The sequence below is a fragment of the Sander lucioperca genome, chromosome 9 (genome assembly GCF_008315115.2).
Source record: "Sander lucioperca isolate FBNREF2018 chromosome 9, SLUC_FBN_1.2, whole genome shotgun sequence".
Taxonomy (NCBI): domain Eukaryota; kingdom Metazoa; phylum Chordata; class Actinopteri; order Perciformes; family Percidae; genus Sander; species Sander lucioperca.
The window spans coordinates 19,220,741-19,241,329 of NC_050181.1; the positions used below are offsets into that span (position 1 = coordinate 19,220,741).

The 20,589-nt window shown below is 39.4% G+C and overlaps 1 protein-coding gene across 3 annotated transcripts in view; it reads right to left on the reverse strand.

Moving 5' to 3' along the window:
• LOC116055593 (putative ferric-chelate reductase 1) overlaps positions 1–17,009 on the reverse strand; it is a 36,090-nt gene extending 19,081 nt beyond the window's left edge. For all 3 annotated transcript variants that reach the window (XM_031307621.1, XM_031307620.1, XM_031307618.1), the window contains exons 1-9: positions 16,934–17,009; positions 16,226–16,466; positions 7,557–7,699; positions 7,211–7,305; positions 5,634–5,784; positions 5,418–5,537; positions 4,843–4,914; positions 4,511–4,609; positions 434–584 (exon numbers count right to left, since the gene is read on the reverse strand). In XM_031307621.1, the coding sequence (XP_031163481.1) occupies positions 434–584; positions 4,511–4,609; positions 4,843–4,914; positions 5,418–5,537; positions 5,634–5,784; positions 7,211–7,305; positions 7,557–7,699; positions 16,226–16,430 (1,036 nt within the window). In that variant the 5' untranslated portion in view covers positions 16,431–16,466; positions 16,934–17,009. The remainder of the gene's footprint in view (positions 1–433; positions 585–4,510; positions 4,610–4,842; positions 4,915–5,417; positions 5,538–5,633; positions 5,785–7,210; positions 7,306–7,556; positions 7,700–16,225; positions 16,467–16,933) is intronic.
• Between the last annotated feature and the right edge of the window lie 3,580 nt (positions 17,010–20,589).

The window sequence follows — 20,589 nt, forward strand, 5'->3', positions numbered from 1 at the left end:
ATTTTAATTTCTTGTTGTGTTTCTGTTGCCTTGATTTTATTGTGCAAATAAACAAATTCAAAAAAATCAACTTAAAGTGCTACTTACAGTTGAACTCAAACTGCTGTTTCTTCATAACATTTTCTCTCTAGTGAGAATTTGTGAGCAAGTGAGCATTTGTGTCATCCATTAATAAATCACTTCAATCTTGAAAGGCCAATTAACCATTAACTATTGAGTGTTAGAAAAAACCAACAGTGGATAAGCCTGTACTTTGTGTGCTGCTCATTTCCTGTTAATGACATCCTGACACCATTCTCAGATCAAACTGTCATGTGACATAATAAAGTTTCGACATATTGATAAGGACATTAATTGGCCCCTTTAGACACAGTTTGGCTGCAAGGGTGAATGGGTTCAGTTTCCAAGGTAACGTGTGTTTGCATACTCTTACCGTACTGAGCATGTCCGTTGGCTAGAAACAGAAAGTAGTCTTTGTCCAGATCATAGAGGGCTCTTTTCTGATTAGTCAGTTTGACTGGTCTACTTAATCTGCACTGAATATGTCCGTCTGCCAGCCGCCATGACACTGAGGAGAGGACAGACTGCACACACACACACACACACACACACACACACACGCACACACACACACACACACACACACACACACACACACACACACACACACACACACACACAAAATCCAGAGAAAATCCAATTATATTTCAGAAGGGAAACATTTTTGGTTTCTTTGTGAGAATCAGAATAAGAAACGGGTTTATTGCCACAATAAGTTACACTTACATGGAATTTGCCTTAGTGATGGTGCATACATAAACAAACATATTATAGTTTTTTTATCGCTTTGGTACTATTATCACAACCATGTGATACAATTTCACAACTCTTAGTACAAAACTCCAAACTCATTACCCTTGTAACACAGCCAGTCTTTCATTCAAAATGTACCATTCATTTGGATTGTAAACATCTCCCACCACACAACCATTCATTCAAAAAATATTTTTTTGTCAAATGTCATAAGAACATTTCATACATTTGATCTGTTATACGCTCCCCGCCCTGCTCTCTTCTTCCTCTCTGTTCATTTCAGTTGTTCCTGATTCCTGATTGTCAGTGTGGCCCTGGCCCTGTATATAAGGAAGGCTGGGAGACAGAGATCGGGTCTCTGAGACTGAAGCAGCTCTGATCATCGTCTTCTGTTGTGTTTTATTGCTTTGAGGATGGAGGTCTGGTAGTGTAGTTTTCGCGGCTTTGTTTCTGTTAGTTAGTCACTACTCTTTAGTTTAGGGGGGGAAGTTCTGGGTCCAATGGCCCTTGATGGGTTGGCTCAGGCTTCTTCCCTTCTTTTGTTCTTTTTGGCCAGACCTCCAGACTCCCATAGTTTTGGTTTAATCAATAATAGATAAGTTGTGAATAAACTTTAATTTACTTTAACTAATCCTCGGGTTTGGTGTTCTTCGATATGTTGACGGTCACATTAAAGTTGTGTTTGTTTGCTGTGGCCGCAACAGATCACCCAAACACAACAAAATTATATCTTTTCAGTTTAATCGTATTAAATACCAGCGAATCCAGTAATAAACAATGCAAGATATATTTTTCAAATCGCCATTAGAAGTGCTGAAAGTAATATGCTACCGTAGTATAGTGTAAAAGACAGATTACACTTTTCACATTAAGTAATACACTTACATGACCTAACATTTACAGAATTATTTGAATAATATCTATCATATGTGTAATCAAGTTGTGATCAATGAAGATATTCTCACCAATCATTTTGCCCAAATTGTTTATGAAATTTAAAAAGTCTCTCGTCTCCTCGTTCATCCACTTATATCTGTAGAAAACAGAAAACGTGGCGGAAATGACCTAAAACTCCACTTCTTCGTTTTATGGTGGGTTGCAACCATAAAATGACCAAAAACGTCATCACACTTCATTATTTATTAGGTAAATAACGTTTCCATCAGCATTCATTGCATTAGGGACTGTTTGTTTTTTATTAAAGGGGCTACCGGAGGAGTTTTGGGATCTTTAGGCAAAATAGACTTGATCTTCCCTTCGCCAGCAATACATTTTTTTATGACCCTCCAAAATGATTGGGAAAAGAGGCATGACCCTCCCCAGCAATTTATTGATGCCTTCTGTTCTGTTCAGATAGCCACTGTTTTTTTACAACCATGACATGACTAAACCTCTGCTTTCTCATCTTACACATCACACTCCTCTGTTATGGTGGCCATTTCAGTAGATTTACTCACTAACATTGTTGTGGAAACACAATAAGCATGGAAACTAAATGCACACTTCTTGCATAACTGCATTACTTCAAATACTGAGTTACTCCTCTAGTAAACTAGTATTTACATGAAATAAAACAATAAAACACTGAGACCATTCAACAAAGCACACTATGGGTAATAACCCATATTGACAGCTGGCCCGCCCAATCAGAAATTCAAAGTTAAAACACTAGAGAACTTTTCCCGCTTCAGTCCCCCTACAGGTTGTCTCATCGGAACTACAACTGGAAATAGTTTGTCTGCTATTTCATTACTAAATTCACTTCCAATTTATGTTTTCCTCCATGGGTGCTCACGGGCGCACGCCCTTTAAAAAGAAAAAAAGGAGTCAAAAAATGTTTGCATTTCAGAACCTTAGGAAATGGACAGCGGCCGACACAAACACACACGCCTTTTAATTCAATAATAAAGCCATGAAGTAGGCTTTCAACTCAGGACAGTGCCACTTCTCACAAATACAGATAGGATTGGAGATGAGAAGTTTAACTGACACATAACCGCAATCAGCGCTCACACGCTCCACTTAGCAACTGCAATGTTTAATTTTGAATGAATGTAGCCTACTGGCAGTCTGGCACATGTGGATGCTCAGTATTTTCCGTGGGTGCTCCAGCTCGAGGCAACGTGAAACCTTTCAGCTAGTCAGCCTCATTATATTCCATCTTTATGTCAGTGACGATACTTTGGCAACAGATGGCACAGTTAGCTATAGGGTTGCATTCTCAAAGAAAGCAACTCCAAACTCATATTGCGATTTTTGTTGGGTCAGAGCCATCTGCTAGCGATGGGGGGCTGAGACTGAGATCTACATGGAAAAGTATGCACCAAACAAGCCACTTTGAAATGTTGCTGTTTTCATGAATACAACAGTTGGGTGACCCTCCCTCCTAGACTAAAAAACGTTGGGTGACCCTCCCCGTAACAAAGAATAAAAAGACATGACCCTCCCCTATTTTCCTCCGGTGGTCCATTCCATAAATACCGAACGGTCCCTTGGCCATTTACCGATTAAGAGAAAATCCGGATGTTATGCTGCAGTCTGCCCTTGTCCTGAAGATGGATATAAATCTCCTGTCTGTAACTTAACATTCTAGTGTATAGGACTTAGGGCAAACTATTGGCAGAAATGGAATATGATATCAATAACTATGTTTATGTTAGCTTAGAATGAGCCTTTTATATCTATATACGGTAGTCCAGAACGGACAAACCAAACACTGGCTCTAGATAGGGCCCTTTGCATCTTCATGTCAGCCACCGGAGTTCTCTTACACACTTGGCATGTTTATTATTTGGTTATTTGGCAATATATTGCAATTGCTAATTTTTATAATTGAAAATAAAGAGTATATTAATTTTGACATAAACATGAATGTTACCAACATTTTAGTTGATCGCGCTGCCACTGTCATCTCGTCTGCTTTCTGTGTTGGAGGCAGAGGCAGGGCTCAGGCAGCGTCTCCACACACACAGACACACACACACACACACACACACACACAGCATGAAAAGCTGTACACCTCTACGATGCTGAGGCGGGCAGGACTCTTAACCCTCTTTTAATTAAACCACCAAGACTTAGCCACAATCTTTATCAGCCAATCACATTCTGCTGTCAATATTTAAATGTTTTACTCATAGTTTCTGTCAGCTCTCATTTTAGCGTGAATCGTCATGACCCTCCTCCACCCCGTTTCCTTCCAGTTCATAATTTACAGTGCCAGGTCTGAGCTCACCTGAGCTTAGTCCTCTTCTCATGAATCCAGATCACAGCATCCTCTTCATTCATCACTATCACCACCAGTGTCTAGACTCCATGTGGGGTATCCTATAATACTCACGACGCTTCTCGACCCCCTTTACAATATGATAACGTCCCGATGGGAATTTGATTATGTCACAATAGGGTCTAATCGCCAAAGACTTTTCTCAGTTATCATTTTTATTGTGCATCAATAAATAATTGTTGACCTAAAATGAGGTCTCTCCTGATTAAACTAGTTAGATAGTCCTTTCAATACTTTCAAGAACAAAATTGTACCATAGTAAAATTTGACTTTTAAAAAAAGAAAATCAAGGAAAGCATTAAAGTTTGTTTTTTTTCACTGATATCTTTTGTAGTTTTTCAATGTTCTCTGTTCCTATTCTTCCCATTTATATTACATTAGATTTATTCACAAAGACTTTTCACTTCTCACCTCAGACTGGTCTTCAGGGTGTGTCCGTCCACTGACGAAGGCAGCACTCACTAATACTCTATCCCCATCTTTTACACACATATACACATCATCATTACCCTGAGCACACGTACACACACACACACACACACACGCACGCACACGCACATGCACACACACACACACACACACACACACACACACACACATGCGTAAATATATACAGTATGTAGTAGTAACATGTTGGTAAATGGATCATAACAAAAATGTCTTTACAGCTGCAGGTATTTTTCTGATTACTGAAGATAAATATTTAATGCAGAATGTTGTGTTAAACTGAGGGTCTAGCTTACCATCCATTTGTCCCAGGACAGTGCAAAGGCAATGTATCCCTCTGCTGGGCCACTCAGCTCAAATACCATAGACTGCAGAGAGAAGTGATAAAGATTCAGTAGATGATATTAAATCCTAAATTCAAAGTGGCAGAAAGAATACGGCAGCTCCAGAGCAACTCAAATTAAGCTAGTGCAAACGCCAGCGCTGGGAATCTAATGCCAGACCGCCCCAACTCCCCCGCCGGATCAGCTATAAGAGCTGTTAGATCAGCTGCCTTATTTTGAGAGACGGACCTTCCTTTCTGCCACTACCCCCTGTTGTTTTAGTGAGATTTATAATTTGGTAAAACAGCATCCCCGCCAGCGCATCATTAAAAACTATAGCCTCATTGGCAAATGTAAACCTCTAACTCAAAACACAATGAAACTGATTGGCAACATGAATAGGTTCTTCTGTTCTGTTCTTCTGTGCTGCAGGCAATCCAGCAGATTATCTGGAAAATGCACCCTGGTGACACACAGCGTCCCAGTTTGAATGTGATCAGAATCCATCGATGTTGTTTTCATTGTACCAGTACTGTTAAAAGTCAAACCATTTTGTCTGGTCCCTCTGTAGTCATGGACAGGAAGAAGCAGTGAGGGTCTTCTTTTGGATCACAGCCAGGAGGATCGAGCAGGCAGGATTTTGACTGGCCACATCCCTCAGAAGTAAACTAAAGGTGTAAGATGGGGAGGGAGCTTATTGATTACTGCATGTTCAGACAGGAAATCACTGTCACAATCAGAAGTCCAAATGTTGTGACACTTACAAGCCCAGGCAGGATGGAGGCTGTGGTTGTAGGTTGTACTGGAGGAGGTGTAGTGTCTGACTGAGGTGGGTGGGGAGTAACACCATGCTGATAGATGATTGGCCCAGGCAGTTTCACCCAAAATAGACTGTAGTGTTTCACTACAGTCACACTGGAAAATATAGCCATAGATAAACACTCACTGTGGAATATTCTGTCAAGTAATGTATAAATCTTTAGAATAAAGTCAAGGATTAACGCAGTCGCACAGTCATGCAAACATGTATTTTAATGAGCATATATTTACTTTTCAAAACATCGTTGGGTCATTAAAATTTCCATTTTAAATAAGGATTATCAAAATTAAATAAAGATTTTAATGCTACGCAGAGGATGAACCCTGTACATTTTAGACACTACATCTTCATATTTGATGAATGGCTAATATCTGTGGATATTTGTAGTCCCATAGGACGAGCCCTGTAGATTTTGTTTATCCTGTTGCCTTTTCTGTACATCCATTTGTATACCAAAATTCTCACTTGGACACAGGATATTGCCTAGACCTTTCTTAAGGCAGACATCTTGACGTATCAGACAAAGGTGTAACTAATAAAATTACATCATGAGAGATATGGGTAGATTGTTGAGCTGAGCACTCTGCACAAATGTAACCATTTCATATAATATGGCATATGACATGAACTACTACGACTACCATTTTCTAGTCACTGTTCCATTATCTTCATTGTGACTATTATTGCCACTGTTCATCACACCCCCAACCGGCACCGTCAGACACCGCCTACCAAGAGCCTGGGTCTGTCCCAGGTTTCTTCCTAAAAGGAGTTTTTCCTCGCCACTGTCGCACTAAAAGCTTGCTCTTGAGGGAATTACTGGAATTGTTGGGACTTTATAAATTATAGAGTGTGGTCAAGACCTACTCTATCTGTAAAGTGTCTCGAGATAACTCTTGTTATGATTTGATACTATAAATAAAATTGAATTGAATTGAATATAAGTATATCCCATGTATGAACATGTTAGTGTTGTAATTAAAATGATAATACGAAGTGTAACCACTGAAAGTAATGTATTACATTACAGTGGAAAATGTATAAGTATACTGTATATAAATAAAATATAGTGCAACCAAGTTCGCTGTCATGCTTTAAATAACTGATGTAATTATTTACTGTGCAACATTGCCACTTCATGAGAAATATACCCAGTGCCTGGTTTGATCCAACTGTTCAGACAGAAAGTGACAACTCAGAAATTGATCCATTCGTCCAGCCAACATGACAACACAGAGTCAAGGGGTTGCTAAACGAGACAGTTCCACATGTGTCTGGCAGAGCTCACTTACATCAAGTGACATTAGCTAATAATGCTAAGAACACTCAATGCTGTTTAACTGACATTGCTGAGTCAGTTTGCTGATTATATGACTCTTCTCTACTTGTGCTACTGATACTTTTCTGCTATTATTTTGGGTATCAAATTATAGCGCAGTCATAACTTGTTAGCGCAGTGGCCACTTTTCAACAAACATTTCATAAATTAGCTTTGAATAAAATTTAGAAATATAAACTCACAAAAACTGAACTTGTCTGGGAGCATATGTAGGAGCATTCCAGATGACAACAACCTCTGTCTGTCTGGCATCACTCGTATGGCTCACTGCTGAACCCTGGGCACACACACACACACACACACACACACACACACACAAACACAAACACAAACACACACAAACACACACACACACACACACACACACACATACACACACAAACACACACAGGTTTTGTTTTTACTGTATTTTTCTTATCTGAGAATGTTGGTTTTGTGATCAAATATGTTTTTACTATTTATTACTTGTTACACATAGTACTTCAACTACTGTGTCTTTACGTGAATGTGATATGTGCATATGTTCACCTGGTGCTTATTGCAGGTGAGCAGCTGTGTCTTTTTCAGATTGGTCAAGGTAAAGGTGCCAACTGTGGATACCAAGCTCTGATTGGCTGCATCTCTGGCCTGAAGTAGAAAGCCCTCAAAATACGATGTTCCGACAAGGGTGACTGAAAACAGTGTTTCAAAAGTAAAAAATGAAAAGAAATTAAATTAACAATATCAATCATTTCTATTCATTTGATTTTAAACTAATAACTTAGTAGGACCTGTATTTTAAATATGGACTCTTAAATATGATTAGTTTGGTCAAAGTTTTATTTATATTTGATCCCTTATTTTATTACAATTACAAAAGACTATGTTCACTAATTTCTTCCTTATGGAGTACTGCATACTTACAGTTTTATACGATCGCTATGACAATTTTTTCAATTCTTTTAACAACTTTTCTAAACTCTTAACGCACCAACACACCTACAACACACAATTGGCAAAACAGTTAATTTCATTCTCAAAATCACACACTGAAAACTAAACTCTAACACTAATTTTCAAAATACAATAATTCACTAACACAATACACTATGTCCACCAAAACATTGCAAACATGTCTCAAAATCAAATAATTCTTCCAAAACACTGTCATGTTCTCTTCCAACAGGAACATTTAGTCAATCATAACACAATGTCATACAAAACACTAACATGAGATGGAATTACAGAAACTGCATTATTTGATGTGTCAGATCTGCCTTTATTAGTTATTAGTTTCTTTTGCTGCCAACATTCAATACAGAAAATGAATGACCCATCTCAGAGTAGCTTTATAGAATGTACGGTTTACTGTATGAAAAAAAGAAGACAGAGACAGAATTGTCCTGGTACTCGTCTTCCTCTCCCTTGTGCAGGCATTTTCCCCCTTTCTTTGTGTTCATCTATATTGTTCTAATATGACCTCTTTTACTGTACTACCATATGGTCATGCGATTGAAAGAACCTCAACACCTGAGTGTGTTTCCTAGATGTCAATCAGCTGTGATTGTACTATTTGCATAACTTCAATCAGCTGTTTCTCAGTAGCAATGGAACAAAATTCAGGGGATATACAGTCCCCTCCAAAAGTATTGGAACTGCAAGGCAAATTCCTTTGTTTTTGTTGTTCACTGAAGACATTTGGGTTTAAGATCAAAAGATGAGTATGAGACAGGAGTTCAGAATTTCAGCTTTTATTTCCTGGTATTTACATTAACATGTGTTAAACAACTCAGGACATACCACCCATTTTTCAAGTGAGCAAAACTATTGGAACATGTGACTGACAGATGCTTCTTGTTGCCCAGGTGTTGCCTTTTTATCCTTGGTTTAAACCTATAAAGACTGCATTTCTTGTTTAAAGAGGATAAACCAACATGAAGACCAGAGAGCTGTCTATGGGAGAAAAGCAAGCCATTTTCAAGCTGAGAAAAGAAGGAAAATCCACCAGATCCATTGGACAAACATTGGGCATAGCAAGCACAACAATTTGGAATGTCCTGAAAAAGAAAAACTACTGTCAAACAGGTCGGCCAAGAAAAACAATAGTAGTTGATGACAGAAATATTGTGAGAGCTGTGAAGAAAACCCCAAAAACATCAGTAAGTGACATCACCAACGACCTCCACAGTGCAGGGGTGAAGGTATCACAATCCACTGTTCGAAGAAGACTCCGAGAGCAGAAATATAGAGGCCATACCACAAGATGCAAACCACTCATCAGCAGTAAGAATCGGAAGACCAGATTGGAATATGCAAAGAAGTACAGAGATGAGCCGCAAAAGTTCTGGAACACAATCTTATGGACTGATGAGACCAATGGCGTTTTTCCATTACATGGTAACTGCTCGACTCGCCTCGACTCGCCTCGACTCGCCTCGACTCGACTCGCCTCGCCTCGCCTCGCCTCGCCTTGACTCGACTTGACTCACTGTGCGTCCGTTTTCCATTGCAGATTTTAGTACCACCTCAGCGTGGCACGCCGGCTCGACGCACACTCCAGCGCACAAGTATAAACATCATTGTGCGCTGGTGTGTGCATCGAGCCGGCGTGTGTGTGTACGTAGGCTACGGCGAAAGCTCTGCCTGGAGCCTCCGCAGAACTGTAAAACAAGAGGCGCCGCAGTAAACTGCCGTGACCTAACGCGACACACACACAGAACGTGGAAGATGTGTTGTTGTTGCCAGAAGACACATTTAGTTTCAAATGAAGCTGGAGGCAGCAAAAAAAAACACAGCTGGCTAAACTATTTAAAAATAGTGGGTTTGTTCAGGACACCCCCGTCTGTCGCTTTCACGTCACCTTTTGGTATCGGCTCAGCTTGCTTGGAACCTCGACTGAGGAGGTACTAAAAAAAAGTACCAGGTCCTTTTTTTCCTAATGGAAAACCAAAAAAGGCGTGTAAAATCGAGGCGAGTCGAGTAGGTACCATGTAATGGAAAAGCGCCACAAGATTACAGTTTTTCTTGATTGCTTTGACCTGCTTAAAGAAACTGGGATCCATTTGGTTTTCATCAGCACTGTCTCAGCAGAGCAGAAGACACCTCTTGCAAATATGTTAACCCTTTCTCATTGGATTGACACATTTTCCCCACACTTTTGCAGAACAGTTAACAAGGATGTCATTCAGAATCAGAATCAGAAAGGGCTTTATTGCCAAGTACGTTGCACATACGAGGAATTTGTCATGGTGTTGTTGGAGCATGTCACACATACAAATATAAGAAGGATAAAAAGAATATAAACAATATAAGTATAAACATATACACACAGTATGTATTAATAACGATAAAATAAAATAAAATAAATAGTAAAATAAGTTAAACAGTAGTAAAAAGGAACACTACAGCAGAGTAGGTACAGTGTAGGTACAGAGTAGGTATAGTAGGTACAGAGTATTTACAGTGGGGTGTGGAGAGAGTCAGGATGGGTTCCGGGCCTTGTTAATAAGGCTAGTGGCGGAGGGGAAAAAACTGTTTATGTGGCGTGAGGTTTTGGTCCTGATGGACCTCAGCCTCCTGCCAGAGGGGAGTGTCTCAAAGAGCTTGTGTCCGGGGTGGGAGGGGTCAGCCACAATCTTTCCAGCACGCAAGCAGTCCAAACTCCATTGTTTCAGCTATGGTAACCAAACAGAAACCATCTGTTCCTAACTATTAGAAACTACCTCCATCAGTATGAAATCACTGAAGCACCTGTTTGACACTCCTTCACACAAATCTTCAATTAGCAATCAGTCTGCAAGCCTTAAAGGTTCAGCGTCTGTGTTGTTCTTTGCCAACATGGATGAAAGAGGTCAAAGGCAGATGAGAGTGAGAGGAAGAGGTAGAGGGGTCCGAGGAAGAGGAGTCCAAGTGCAAGGTGGAGGTATAGTTGGAAGGGCTCAGGTTTCTGATGAAATTCGGGCAACTGTTATTGATCACGTTATCAATCATAGCCATGTGGCCCCATCATCAAGACAAAAGAGACTGAGTATCAATAGTGGCTATTTCTTATACTCTACAGTAATAGATGTTTATACTTTACTGTAAGAGATTTAGTTTTTATTTTCTTAATTTCTTATATATATTTATTTTGGTTTACATGTAATGGTTGTGTAATATTTACAGTATTTCAGTTTTCAGCCACAGTTTGAAATAAGAATCATGGAATCAATAAAATTTGCATCAAAGCATTTCTGATTCTGGATCCAATTCTTGGATCAACAAATGTCACTAGCATGAAAGCTACGTACAGTAATAGGCTACAATGACAAGCAATGGTGCACTGATTCACACTGTGCTGAGTGCTGTATTTTGTGTTTTGTTGTCCACTGTGTAATGGTTGATTGGAAGAGCTCATACACTTGTTTGCAAGTTGTGTTGTTTGAAGGCAAAATTAGCTTTTGTTGCATATTTTAAATGTTTTGGCACGGTTAGAGCCTTTTGCAAACAAAATGTGTCATTTTGACCATGAGTGCCAATGTTTCGGCCTCTGTGTTAACTGTTTTGAAAATGTGGAGTTTGAGTTGACTGCTGCATCAAAGCAATCAAGAAAAACTGTAATATCTTCCAAAGTGATGGAAAGGCCAAAGTGTGGAGAAAGAAAGGAACTGCTTATGATCCGAAGCAGTGGTGCGCTTGCGACTTACAAAGATACATAACAGCTACAAGTGTATGCACTATACAGGATTGACCCTATTATACTTTAGCGACAGGAATTGATAGGTCAAACAGCAAACAGCCACCCACAAATAGTCTATAAACAAAGCATCAGGCTGTCTTTGAGATTTCACATGAACAACAGTTAAAGTTACTCAGGTTACCGAAGAATACCATAATTCCTCCGTTCAATTAGGCCTAAGCGACGCACCCCAAAGCTTCCATCCTTAACAGCCATGTATATGGGCTCTTCCAGTCTCTCCACTGCTGGCGGTTTCAATTTAATGGGAGAGAGGAGCAAGAGGGATTAGGATGGTGACTGGCCTCTGATGAGCTGTTGCCACCATCATCTTCAGTCAGAGAGGTTAGGATGGTGACCGGCCTCTGACGAGCTGTTACCACCACCATCTTCAGCCAGAGGGGTTAGGATGGTGACTGGCCTCTGATGAGCTGTTACCACCATCATCTTCAGCCAGAGAGGTTAGGATGGTGACCGGCCTCTGATGAGCTGTTACCACCATCATCTTCAGCCAGAGAGGTTAAGATGGTGACCGGCCTCTGACGAGCTGTTACCACCCCTATCTTCAGTTAGCGGGGTTAGGATGGTGACCGGCCTCTGACGAGCTGTTACCACCACCATCTTCAGTCAGAGGGGTTAGGATGGTGACCGGCCTCTGATGAGCTGTTACCACCACCATCTTCACCCAGAGAGGACATTATTTCTTCAGCTTCTTCTTGCATTGTCACCCCAGCGGGAGGTGTGCTAACAGGGCTTGCAGCAGGTGAATCGGTCATGCTGTTAACATCATCACTACACAATTTCTTAGTAAAACAAAAATCAATTAAACTGCCTTGTTTTCTTTTTGCCATGGCTATATGATGCTAACTGCAGAATGGATTTCAAGGACTTTGCGTGCCGATTAATGGCCTCCAACATTTACATTTTTTATATTAATCTTTGAGTTAACATGTACTAAACATGAGTTGAATTTGCACTGCAGCGCCGCCACGCCTTGAACCTCATCACAAGAACAGCATGTATAGTTATCTTTATTCAAGTGAATTAGGTTTAAATCGTCGTCATGCATGACTGAATGATATTGTTGCAATTTTACACATAATAATCCACGATGATCACATTACACGAAAGCTGAAATTGCACATCAAAATAACACATTGTCAGTATTTTTAGAGACCCCCCAAAATTTCACAAATCACGTTTTCAGGGGAGCCCATGTCTTATTAAGGGGAGCCGAGCTCCCCCTAGCTCCCCCATAGTTCGCACCCTGGTTAACCCAATAGAGCATGCATTTCACCTCCTGAAGAGGAGACTGAAGGGGAAACCCCCTGAAACAAACACGAACTGAAAGAAGCTGCGGTAAAAGCCTGGAATAGCATCACAAATGAAAAATGCAACAGTTTGGTGATGTCGATGGGTCGCAGGATTGAAGCAGTTATTGCCAGCAAGGGTTATGCCACCAAATATTAAATGTTATTTACTTTAAGATTATTTGTTCCTTTACTTTTGCTCACCTAAAAATACTGTGGTCTAATACAAACAGTGATATATCCTAAGTTGTTTAACACATCTAAATGTAAATTGTATTGTATTTGGAAAATTATGAAGCCACGTCTCCCTCCTAAATTTATCAAGATAAGGCAAACCAAATTCTTCAATAGTGACCAATTCATTAATGATTTGCAACAAATTAATTGGTACAGGCTCAATCTAATTCCATTTATTGATGATGCATTGAGTTTTCTATATACTGAGCTTCAGAATGTTATAAATAAGCATGCTCCTTGGACCACAGTTAAAGTTAAAGGTAGTCACTTACCGTGGGTAAATGGAGACCTTATTAATCTCTATAAACAGAGGGATAGGGCTTGGTACAAATTTCGACGTACAAAATACACTGCTGACTGGGAAGAATACAAACGATTAAGGAACAATTGCACTATGCAAACGAGAAACTCTAAATCAAATTATTTCAGAAATTGTCTAACGAATGATTTTAAAAACCCACGACGATTCTGGAAACAGGTTAATAATGTACTTGGGAGATCTGGGCGGGCTACAACTAATTTGAATCTGAATAATGAAAGTATAGATGATCCAGCTACCATTGCTAATGCTTTTAGTTTGCATTTTTCCCTAGCACCACAAGTACAGACTTCTACTTTTCAACCTGATCTGGCCCCTTGTATCCAGCCAGGCTGTTCTTTTTTATTTACCGAGGTCAGCCCAGCTGATGTGCAAAGGGCCATAAGTGAACTGTCCTCTATCAGTGGTGCTGGTCCAGATGGCATCGAGAATAAGTTCATTAAAATTGGTTCTCATGTACTAGCAGTGTCATTGGCTTCACTTTTCCACCTTTCGTTCTTGTAAATTTCCTTTAGCCTGGAAATGTGCCAAATTTATCCCACTTCACAAGGGTGGCGATCCCAGAAATATTAATAACTACAGACCCATCTCAATTATCAATAGTGTTGTAAAAGTTTTTGAGAAAATAATCTTTTTCCAATTATCGAATTATCTATCTGACAATAACCTATTATCTCAACGCCAATCTGGATTCAGAAAACATTTTTCTACTACTACAGCACTTCTTAAATTTACCAATGATGTGTTTTCAAGTTTTGATAATCGTATATGTACAGGTGCATTATTTTTAGATCTTACTAAAGCATTTGACTTAGTTGATCATTATCTACTTTTAGACATATTGTACTCTGTTGGTCTGTCTACTTCTTCTTTACTCTGGTTCAATTCTTATTTACACAATCGTCGTCAGTGTGTGTCTTTTGGGGGCAGCATTTCTAATTTCACTGGTATTGACAGAGGAATTCCTCAAGGTTCCTCTCTCGGGCCTTTACTTTTTTCTATATTCATCAATGATCTTCCGCGCAGCTGCACTGAATGTAATATCCAACTTTATGCTGATGACACGGTCATTTATTGTTCCAAACCTAATATTTATGACATTAGCACTACATTACAAAATGGTTTTGATTCTGTCCAGCGGTGGCTATTGGCCAACGAACTTCTACTTAATAAGTCAAAATCATATTCAATGCTTTTTCAAAAAAAGCCGAATCTTTCATTTGAAAATTCATTAAAAATTACATTTCTTGATCAAACTCCCATAAATCCTACTAGGCAGGTCAAGTATCTTGGCCTTTGGCTTGACTCTGATCTTTCTTTTAGCACTCATGTACATAATATAACTAATAAGCTCAACTGCTCACTTAGAATGTTATACCAATCAATTAACTGTTTTAATTTTCCTGTTAGAAAAAGAATTGTTTCTCAACTTTTACTGCCAATTTTGGATTATGCCGATATCGTATACCAAAATACTACAGCCTCCTGCCTTCAGTCTCTTAACACTGCCTACAATAGCCTGTGTAGATTTATTCTCCGCTGCCCCTACAGAACACATCATTGTGAAATGTACCATCAACTGTCCTGGCTGACCCTACCAGATAGAAGGCGTTTTCATTGGTCACAATTTATTTTTAAATGCATTTATATGGACTATCTTTCCTATTTAAAACAATATCTAATCTTATTCAGCTCATTTTATAACTTGCGACACAATAACCAAATCTATTTTCTCATTCCTCAAATCAACAAAGAAATAGGAAGATATGCATTTCAATATAAAGCACCTTATGAGTGGAATAACCTTCCAATTTCAATTTGCTCTTTGACTTCCTTTCCAATGTTTAAAAATGCCCTAGCTCAACATCTTCAAAATACATGCAATTGCATTGCTTTTAATTTTTTTTTTTTTTTTTTTTTTTTTTTTGAGATCTATGTGCTGGTTTGAGTGCACAGGTCAGGACAGATGCTGGAGCATTATTGGTGGCCACTACTTTACTATTGTTCTACAGTGGTTATCACTGATAGAGTTGATACTCTTAAACTGGACTAAATGAAATCTATTTTAAGCATGGTGCATTAATCTCTTACATTTATGTGTGCATACGTGTTTACTGGTGTCTAGATGTGTGTTTCGGTACATATATATTTCATGTGTTTACTTTGTTGAGGGAAGAGTGAGCAACCTTTGGAGAGTCTTGCATGAGTGAATGTTTTGTTTGTATGAGTTATGTACTATATATTTTTGCACTTACCATTATCGTAAAGTAAGTTGTTGTTTTTTTGTTTTTCTTTTCTTTTCTTCTGTTTGACTGCCGCTGTAAGGTCAATGTTAATTTCTGTATCTGGACTCGAGGACCCCCTCGAAAACGAGATGGTTCATCTCAAGGGGTTATTCCTCTTCAATAAATAAATATCAAATATATACCAGGAAATAAAAGCTGAAATTCTGAACTCTTGTCTCATATCCATCTTTTGATCTTAAACCCAAATGTCTTCAGTGAACAACAAAAATAAAGGAATTTGCCTTGCAGTTCCAATACTTTTGGAGGGGACTGTATTTATGTTTCAATTTACAATATGATCAGCTGTTTTTTCAGCAAATCTTGACAACTGACTTGTCACAGTCCTTAGGTACCTTTGATCTGATCTCCGGGACTGAACTTAGTGCTGTTGGTTTCTAGGCTGTAGGGGCTGTGAGCGGTTTGACTGGGGACACCATGGTGGGGTTCCATGCTGCCACAGACTTTGGTGACCTTGCCGTCGGCATAGCAGCCTGCTGGCACCCAGTAACACACCAAGACAGAGATAAAGAGAAGGCAATACAAGCCCATAGGAGACATCTCCAAGATAAATCAGCCGCTACACGTCCACAAAGTCTGTAATGAAAAACAAATTGCACATTTTTCTGAGTTCATAGCTCCAGTAGTTGTGGAACTGCAGTAAGTAGGCTGGCAAGGCTATTTTATTCACGTATACAATATACAAGCTGAAACTGTTACTGAAAGGTATTTAACTCTACATAACAGATAAGACTAACTGATGTGCAACGTTGTTTCCAAAGGTCTCCATTTGTGCCTGTCCAGAATACAAAGCAACCCCAGAGTTTTCAAACCAAAATGGAGGCAGCACTGTTTCCAAATCTATCTATTTTAGGGGCTCAGAAACACCAGAGTAATGTGGACGTAAAGCGTGAATGTAGCAAAAGATATTTGTTTTTCAAACGGAAAAGTACTAGTGTAGATTTAGCCTAAGAAACACCAGGCAATGGAGGGCCATGACTTGAACAAACTGTCAGAAAAAATAACATTTACACCCAAGTGAGTGATAAGGTTGTTGTACTCACCACTTGGAAGCCTGCTGGAGTAGAAGGAAAAATCTCCAGCATGAGTGCAATATCATTTTCCCAGTCATATACACTGTATGGTCCCAGTGCCCTGTGTGTGTGTGTGTGTGTGTGTGTGTGTGTGTGTGTGTGTGTGTGTGTGTGTGTGTGTGTGTGTGTGTGTGTGTGTGTCTGTGTGTGTGTGTGTGTGTGAGTGTGTGTGTGTGTGTGTGTGTGTGTGTGTGTGTGTGAGTGTGTGTGTGTGTGTGTGTGTGTGTGTGTGTGTGTATGTATTTTATTGCAGCAGTTTTACAACCTTATGGATGAACTATTGGAACTTCCTGATATGACTTTTCAGTACGGGGCATGTTCCATTACCTTATCACGTGTACAATCAATATAAAGATATACAATAATGACTAGTAGGGCACTCAAAATGGACAGACCACAAGGCCAATAGTCCTCTATGAAAATGGTTCTCAAACTTGTGCCCCTATTGAAATATCTTTTTAGCCTGACCAGAATAGTTTTTCCCAACAATTACGCATACACACACACACACACACACACACACACACACACACACACACACACACACACACACACACACACACACCATAAATGTGTACAAGTTTGTGAGGCAGAGAAAGAGGCACATTAAAGCCATCAGTATCTAAATTAAAGTGGCTATATGTAACTTTCAGTTTGTGTTGATTCTAGCAGCCACTTTGGACAATTGCGATGAATGTTTAGCTCAGACAGAAAATTATGCATTTACAATAAAAGAATAAGTTACAGACGCATCGCTACATTTCATACAAGTGTTGCATACAGTAACTTAGCCTACTTTGGATGTGTCGTGAGATAAATAGGGTAATGGTATCACTGTCACTGTGTCACGAGCCAAAGCAATAAAGTGCCCATATTATGAAAAAATCACTTTTTCTGGGATTTGGGGTTTTGAGTGAGATACGGTTTCTGAATGTGTCCTGCCTTCAGTCTCCAGGTGAGTTGGTCAAAATCGGCAAGGCCGTCTACGTCATTGGCCGAGACATTTGGTGTGTGCTAATCACTTTTGCTAATACCACATCAGCTAGCTATTTCTCCAACTTCAGTCTGTACAAGGCAGGATTAGCCGAGAGACTTTTTCTAAACAAGGGCGCACTTCCAACTTTGCGTGGAATACCTGCAGAACAGGGACATGGAAGTAGTACTATAGTGTTGTACCAGTGTTTTGCCATTGAGAACGAGGTGGCTAACCGCTAGCAGTGCTAGCTTCTAGCTAGTAGTCCTTACCTAGCTACTGCACATGTGCGACTCCCAACAAAGATGGAACAGAAGTGCGATGCCTCACTCTGTAGCTAAAAAAGAGAGCTCAACACACAGGGTGAAAAGAGGACCTGCAGCAATGTGCAGTACAACAAAAATGTGGTGTTTTTTGAAAATTAAACCATGTAAACCTATTCTGATATAACCTCTAAATACAATATGAACCTGAAAATGAGCATAATATGAGCACTTTAAGAGATTGTTGTAGTAACCAACGTAATAATAATTTAGATTTATATAGTGCATTTTATGAAACCCACGGACGCTTTACACAAGGTACAGGGGGACAAGGGAGAAGAAAATAGTAGGCCAACACAAACACGGGTTAAAAGGAATAACACGTCTGCACTAAATGGAAGGGGGGGGGGGCGTAATTTAATGTCGGCTATTAACGAACAACCACATTGTGCAATCTAAAGTTATTTTATAAAGGAAATAGACATATTACATACCTGACGTCTTATTCAGGGTCGGTTCTAAAGTGCCCATATTCTGAAAAAATTACTTTTTCTGGGATTTGGGGTGTTATTTTGTGTCTCTGGTGCTTCCACATGCATACAAACTTTGAAAAAAAACATTCATGCTGTTTTGAGTGAGATACGGTTTCTGAATGTGTCCTGCCTTCAGTCTCCGGGTGAGCTGGCCAAAATCTGCACTAGCCGAAACGAGGGGGCTAGGAGGCTAACCGTTAGCATGCTAGTGCTAGCATGCTAGCTCGTTCTCAATGGCAAAACACTGCTACAACACACACAAATTCACCCTAATCTACAAAATAAATTGTATAGAACTACTTTCATGTCCCTGTTCTGCAGGTATTCCACACAAAGTTGGAAGTGTGCCCTCATTTAGAAGAAGTCTCCCGGCTAATCCTGCCTTGTACTACTGAAGTTGGAGAAACAGCTAGCTAGCTCATGTAGTCCTTACCTAGCTACTGGGCATGTGCGACTCCCAACAAAGATGTTACAGCAGTGAGAGGTCTCACTCTGTAGCTAAAACAGAGACCTGAACACATGGTGAAAAGAGGAGCTGCAGCAATGTGCAGTACAACAAATATATGGTGTTTTTGAACATTAAACCATGTAAACCTATTCTGATACAATCTCAAATTACAATTATGAACCTGAAAACCTGAAAATGAGCATAATATGAGCACTTTAAATCATTAACAATCCCGTAATTGTCACCATCTGTTGAAAGCCCGACCGAGTGTGACTCGGATTTCCCCGTCGTCTTTCACTTTCCCTTTAAGCTTTTAGTTGTTGTGCTGATTCAGCAGCATTCACAGTATTGTTATTCACTTCTTTATTTTTATTAATCCGTACGTTTTTTGGTCATCTCTAACTTCTGCATATGTTCGGCTCTTTAAGCACATGATGGGACTTCTTCAACATTTGTTCTGCTATTAATACTTTTTAAAATGTTAAGCTTTTTTTCCAAGTAAAGTCATTGAGAGCAGGCTTCAAATTCTTTAAATCCTCTTTTACTTCAAAATCTATCTCCTCCATACTTTCACCTACATACATCATCCAAATTTAAAACATTCAGGACAAATTCAGCTATTCAGGGTCTATTAAGCGTTTAAGTTTAGTGTTCCTTTCAGGCATTTTCATTGATTATAATGGTTGTGTATTCTGTGACTTACAGTGGGTGATGTCATCGCTGGAGCACGGAGCCTTAAAAAAATCATCTTAGTCTCTTCTCTGTAAATTGCTCTCACACCCACAATTTTTACTTGTCATACATGATTTATATGTGAAAATGTAGGTATGCTTGTCTAGTTTCAGAAAATGTGTCATTTAAGTGATATGAGCTGGAGTTTTTGAATTATCTGCCTCAGAGCGACAAGATGGTTGATGGATCTTTCATTGATGATAATGTTATTTATCCTCATTTCTCTTGAGCCAAAATGCAAACGTAGAGTATTTTGAAACTGCGATTTCTGAGCAATCTTTTATTTGTATCTACACAAATGATACACCAATACGTTCACAAAGGCCTTGTGGTGCTCAGGATGAGGTCATTTCACTGCTGACCACCTATCGTTTAGGCTGTCTGAGCCTTCTTTTCACAGGTCTCTTAATGGGAGCAGTCTAACAGCTGGTGATACGGTTGTTAGCTGATTACAGAGATCAAAGGGTTCCCTACTGTGTTTACAAAAAGTGGCCACTAATTAGTAAACATGACGCAGCATTTTTGCCAGACAGTCAAATTGCAACTACAGACAGTAATATGAACAATAACAGAACATTAACATTAATGTATATAAACTATATAAATACATATATAGCTTATATTATTTATTATTCATCCACCAAGGCCTGCAACGATTTCACCATCTTCTTCAAAGA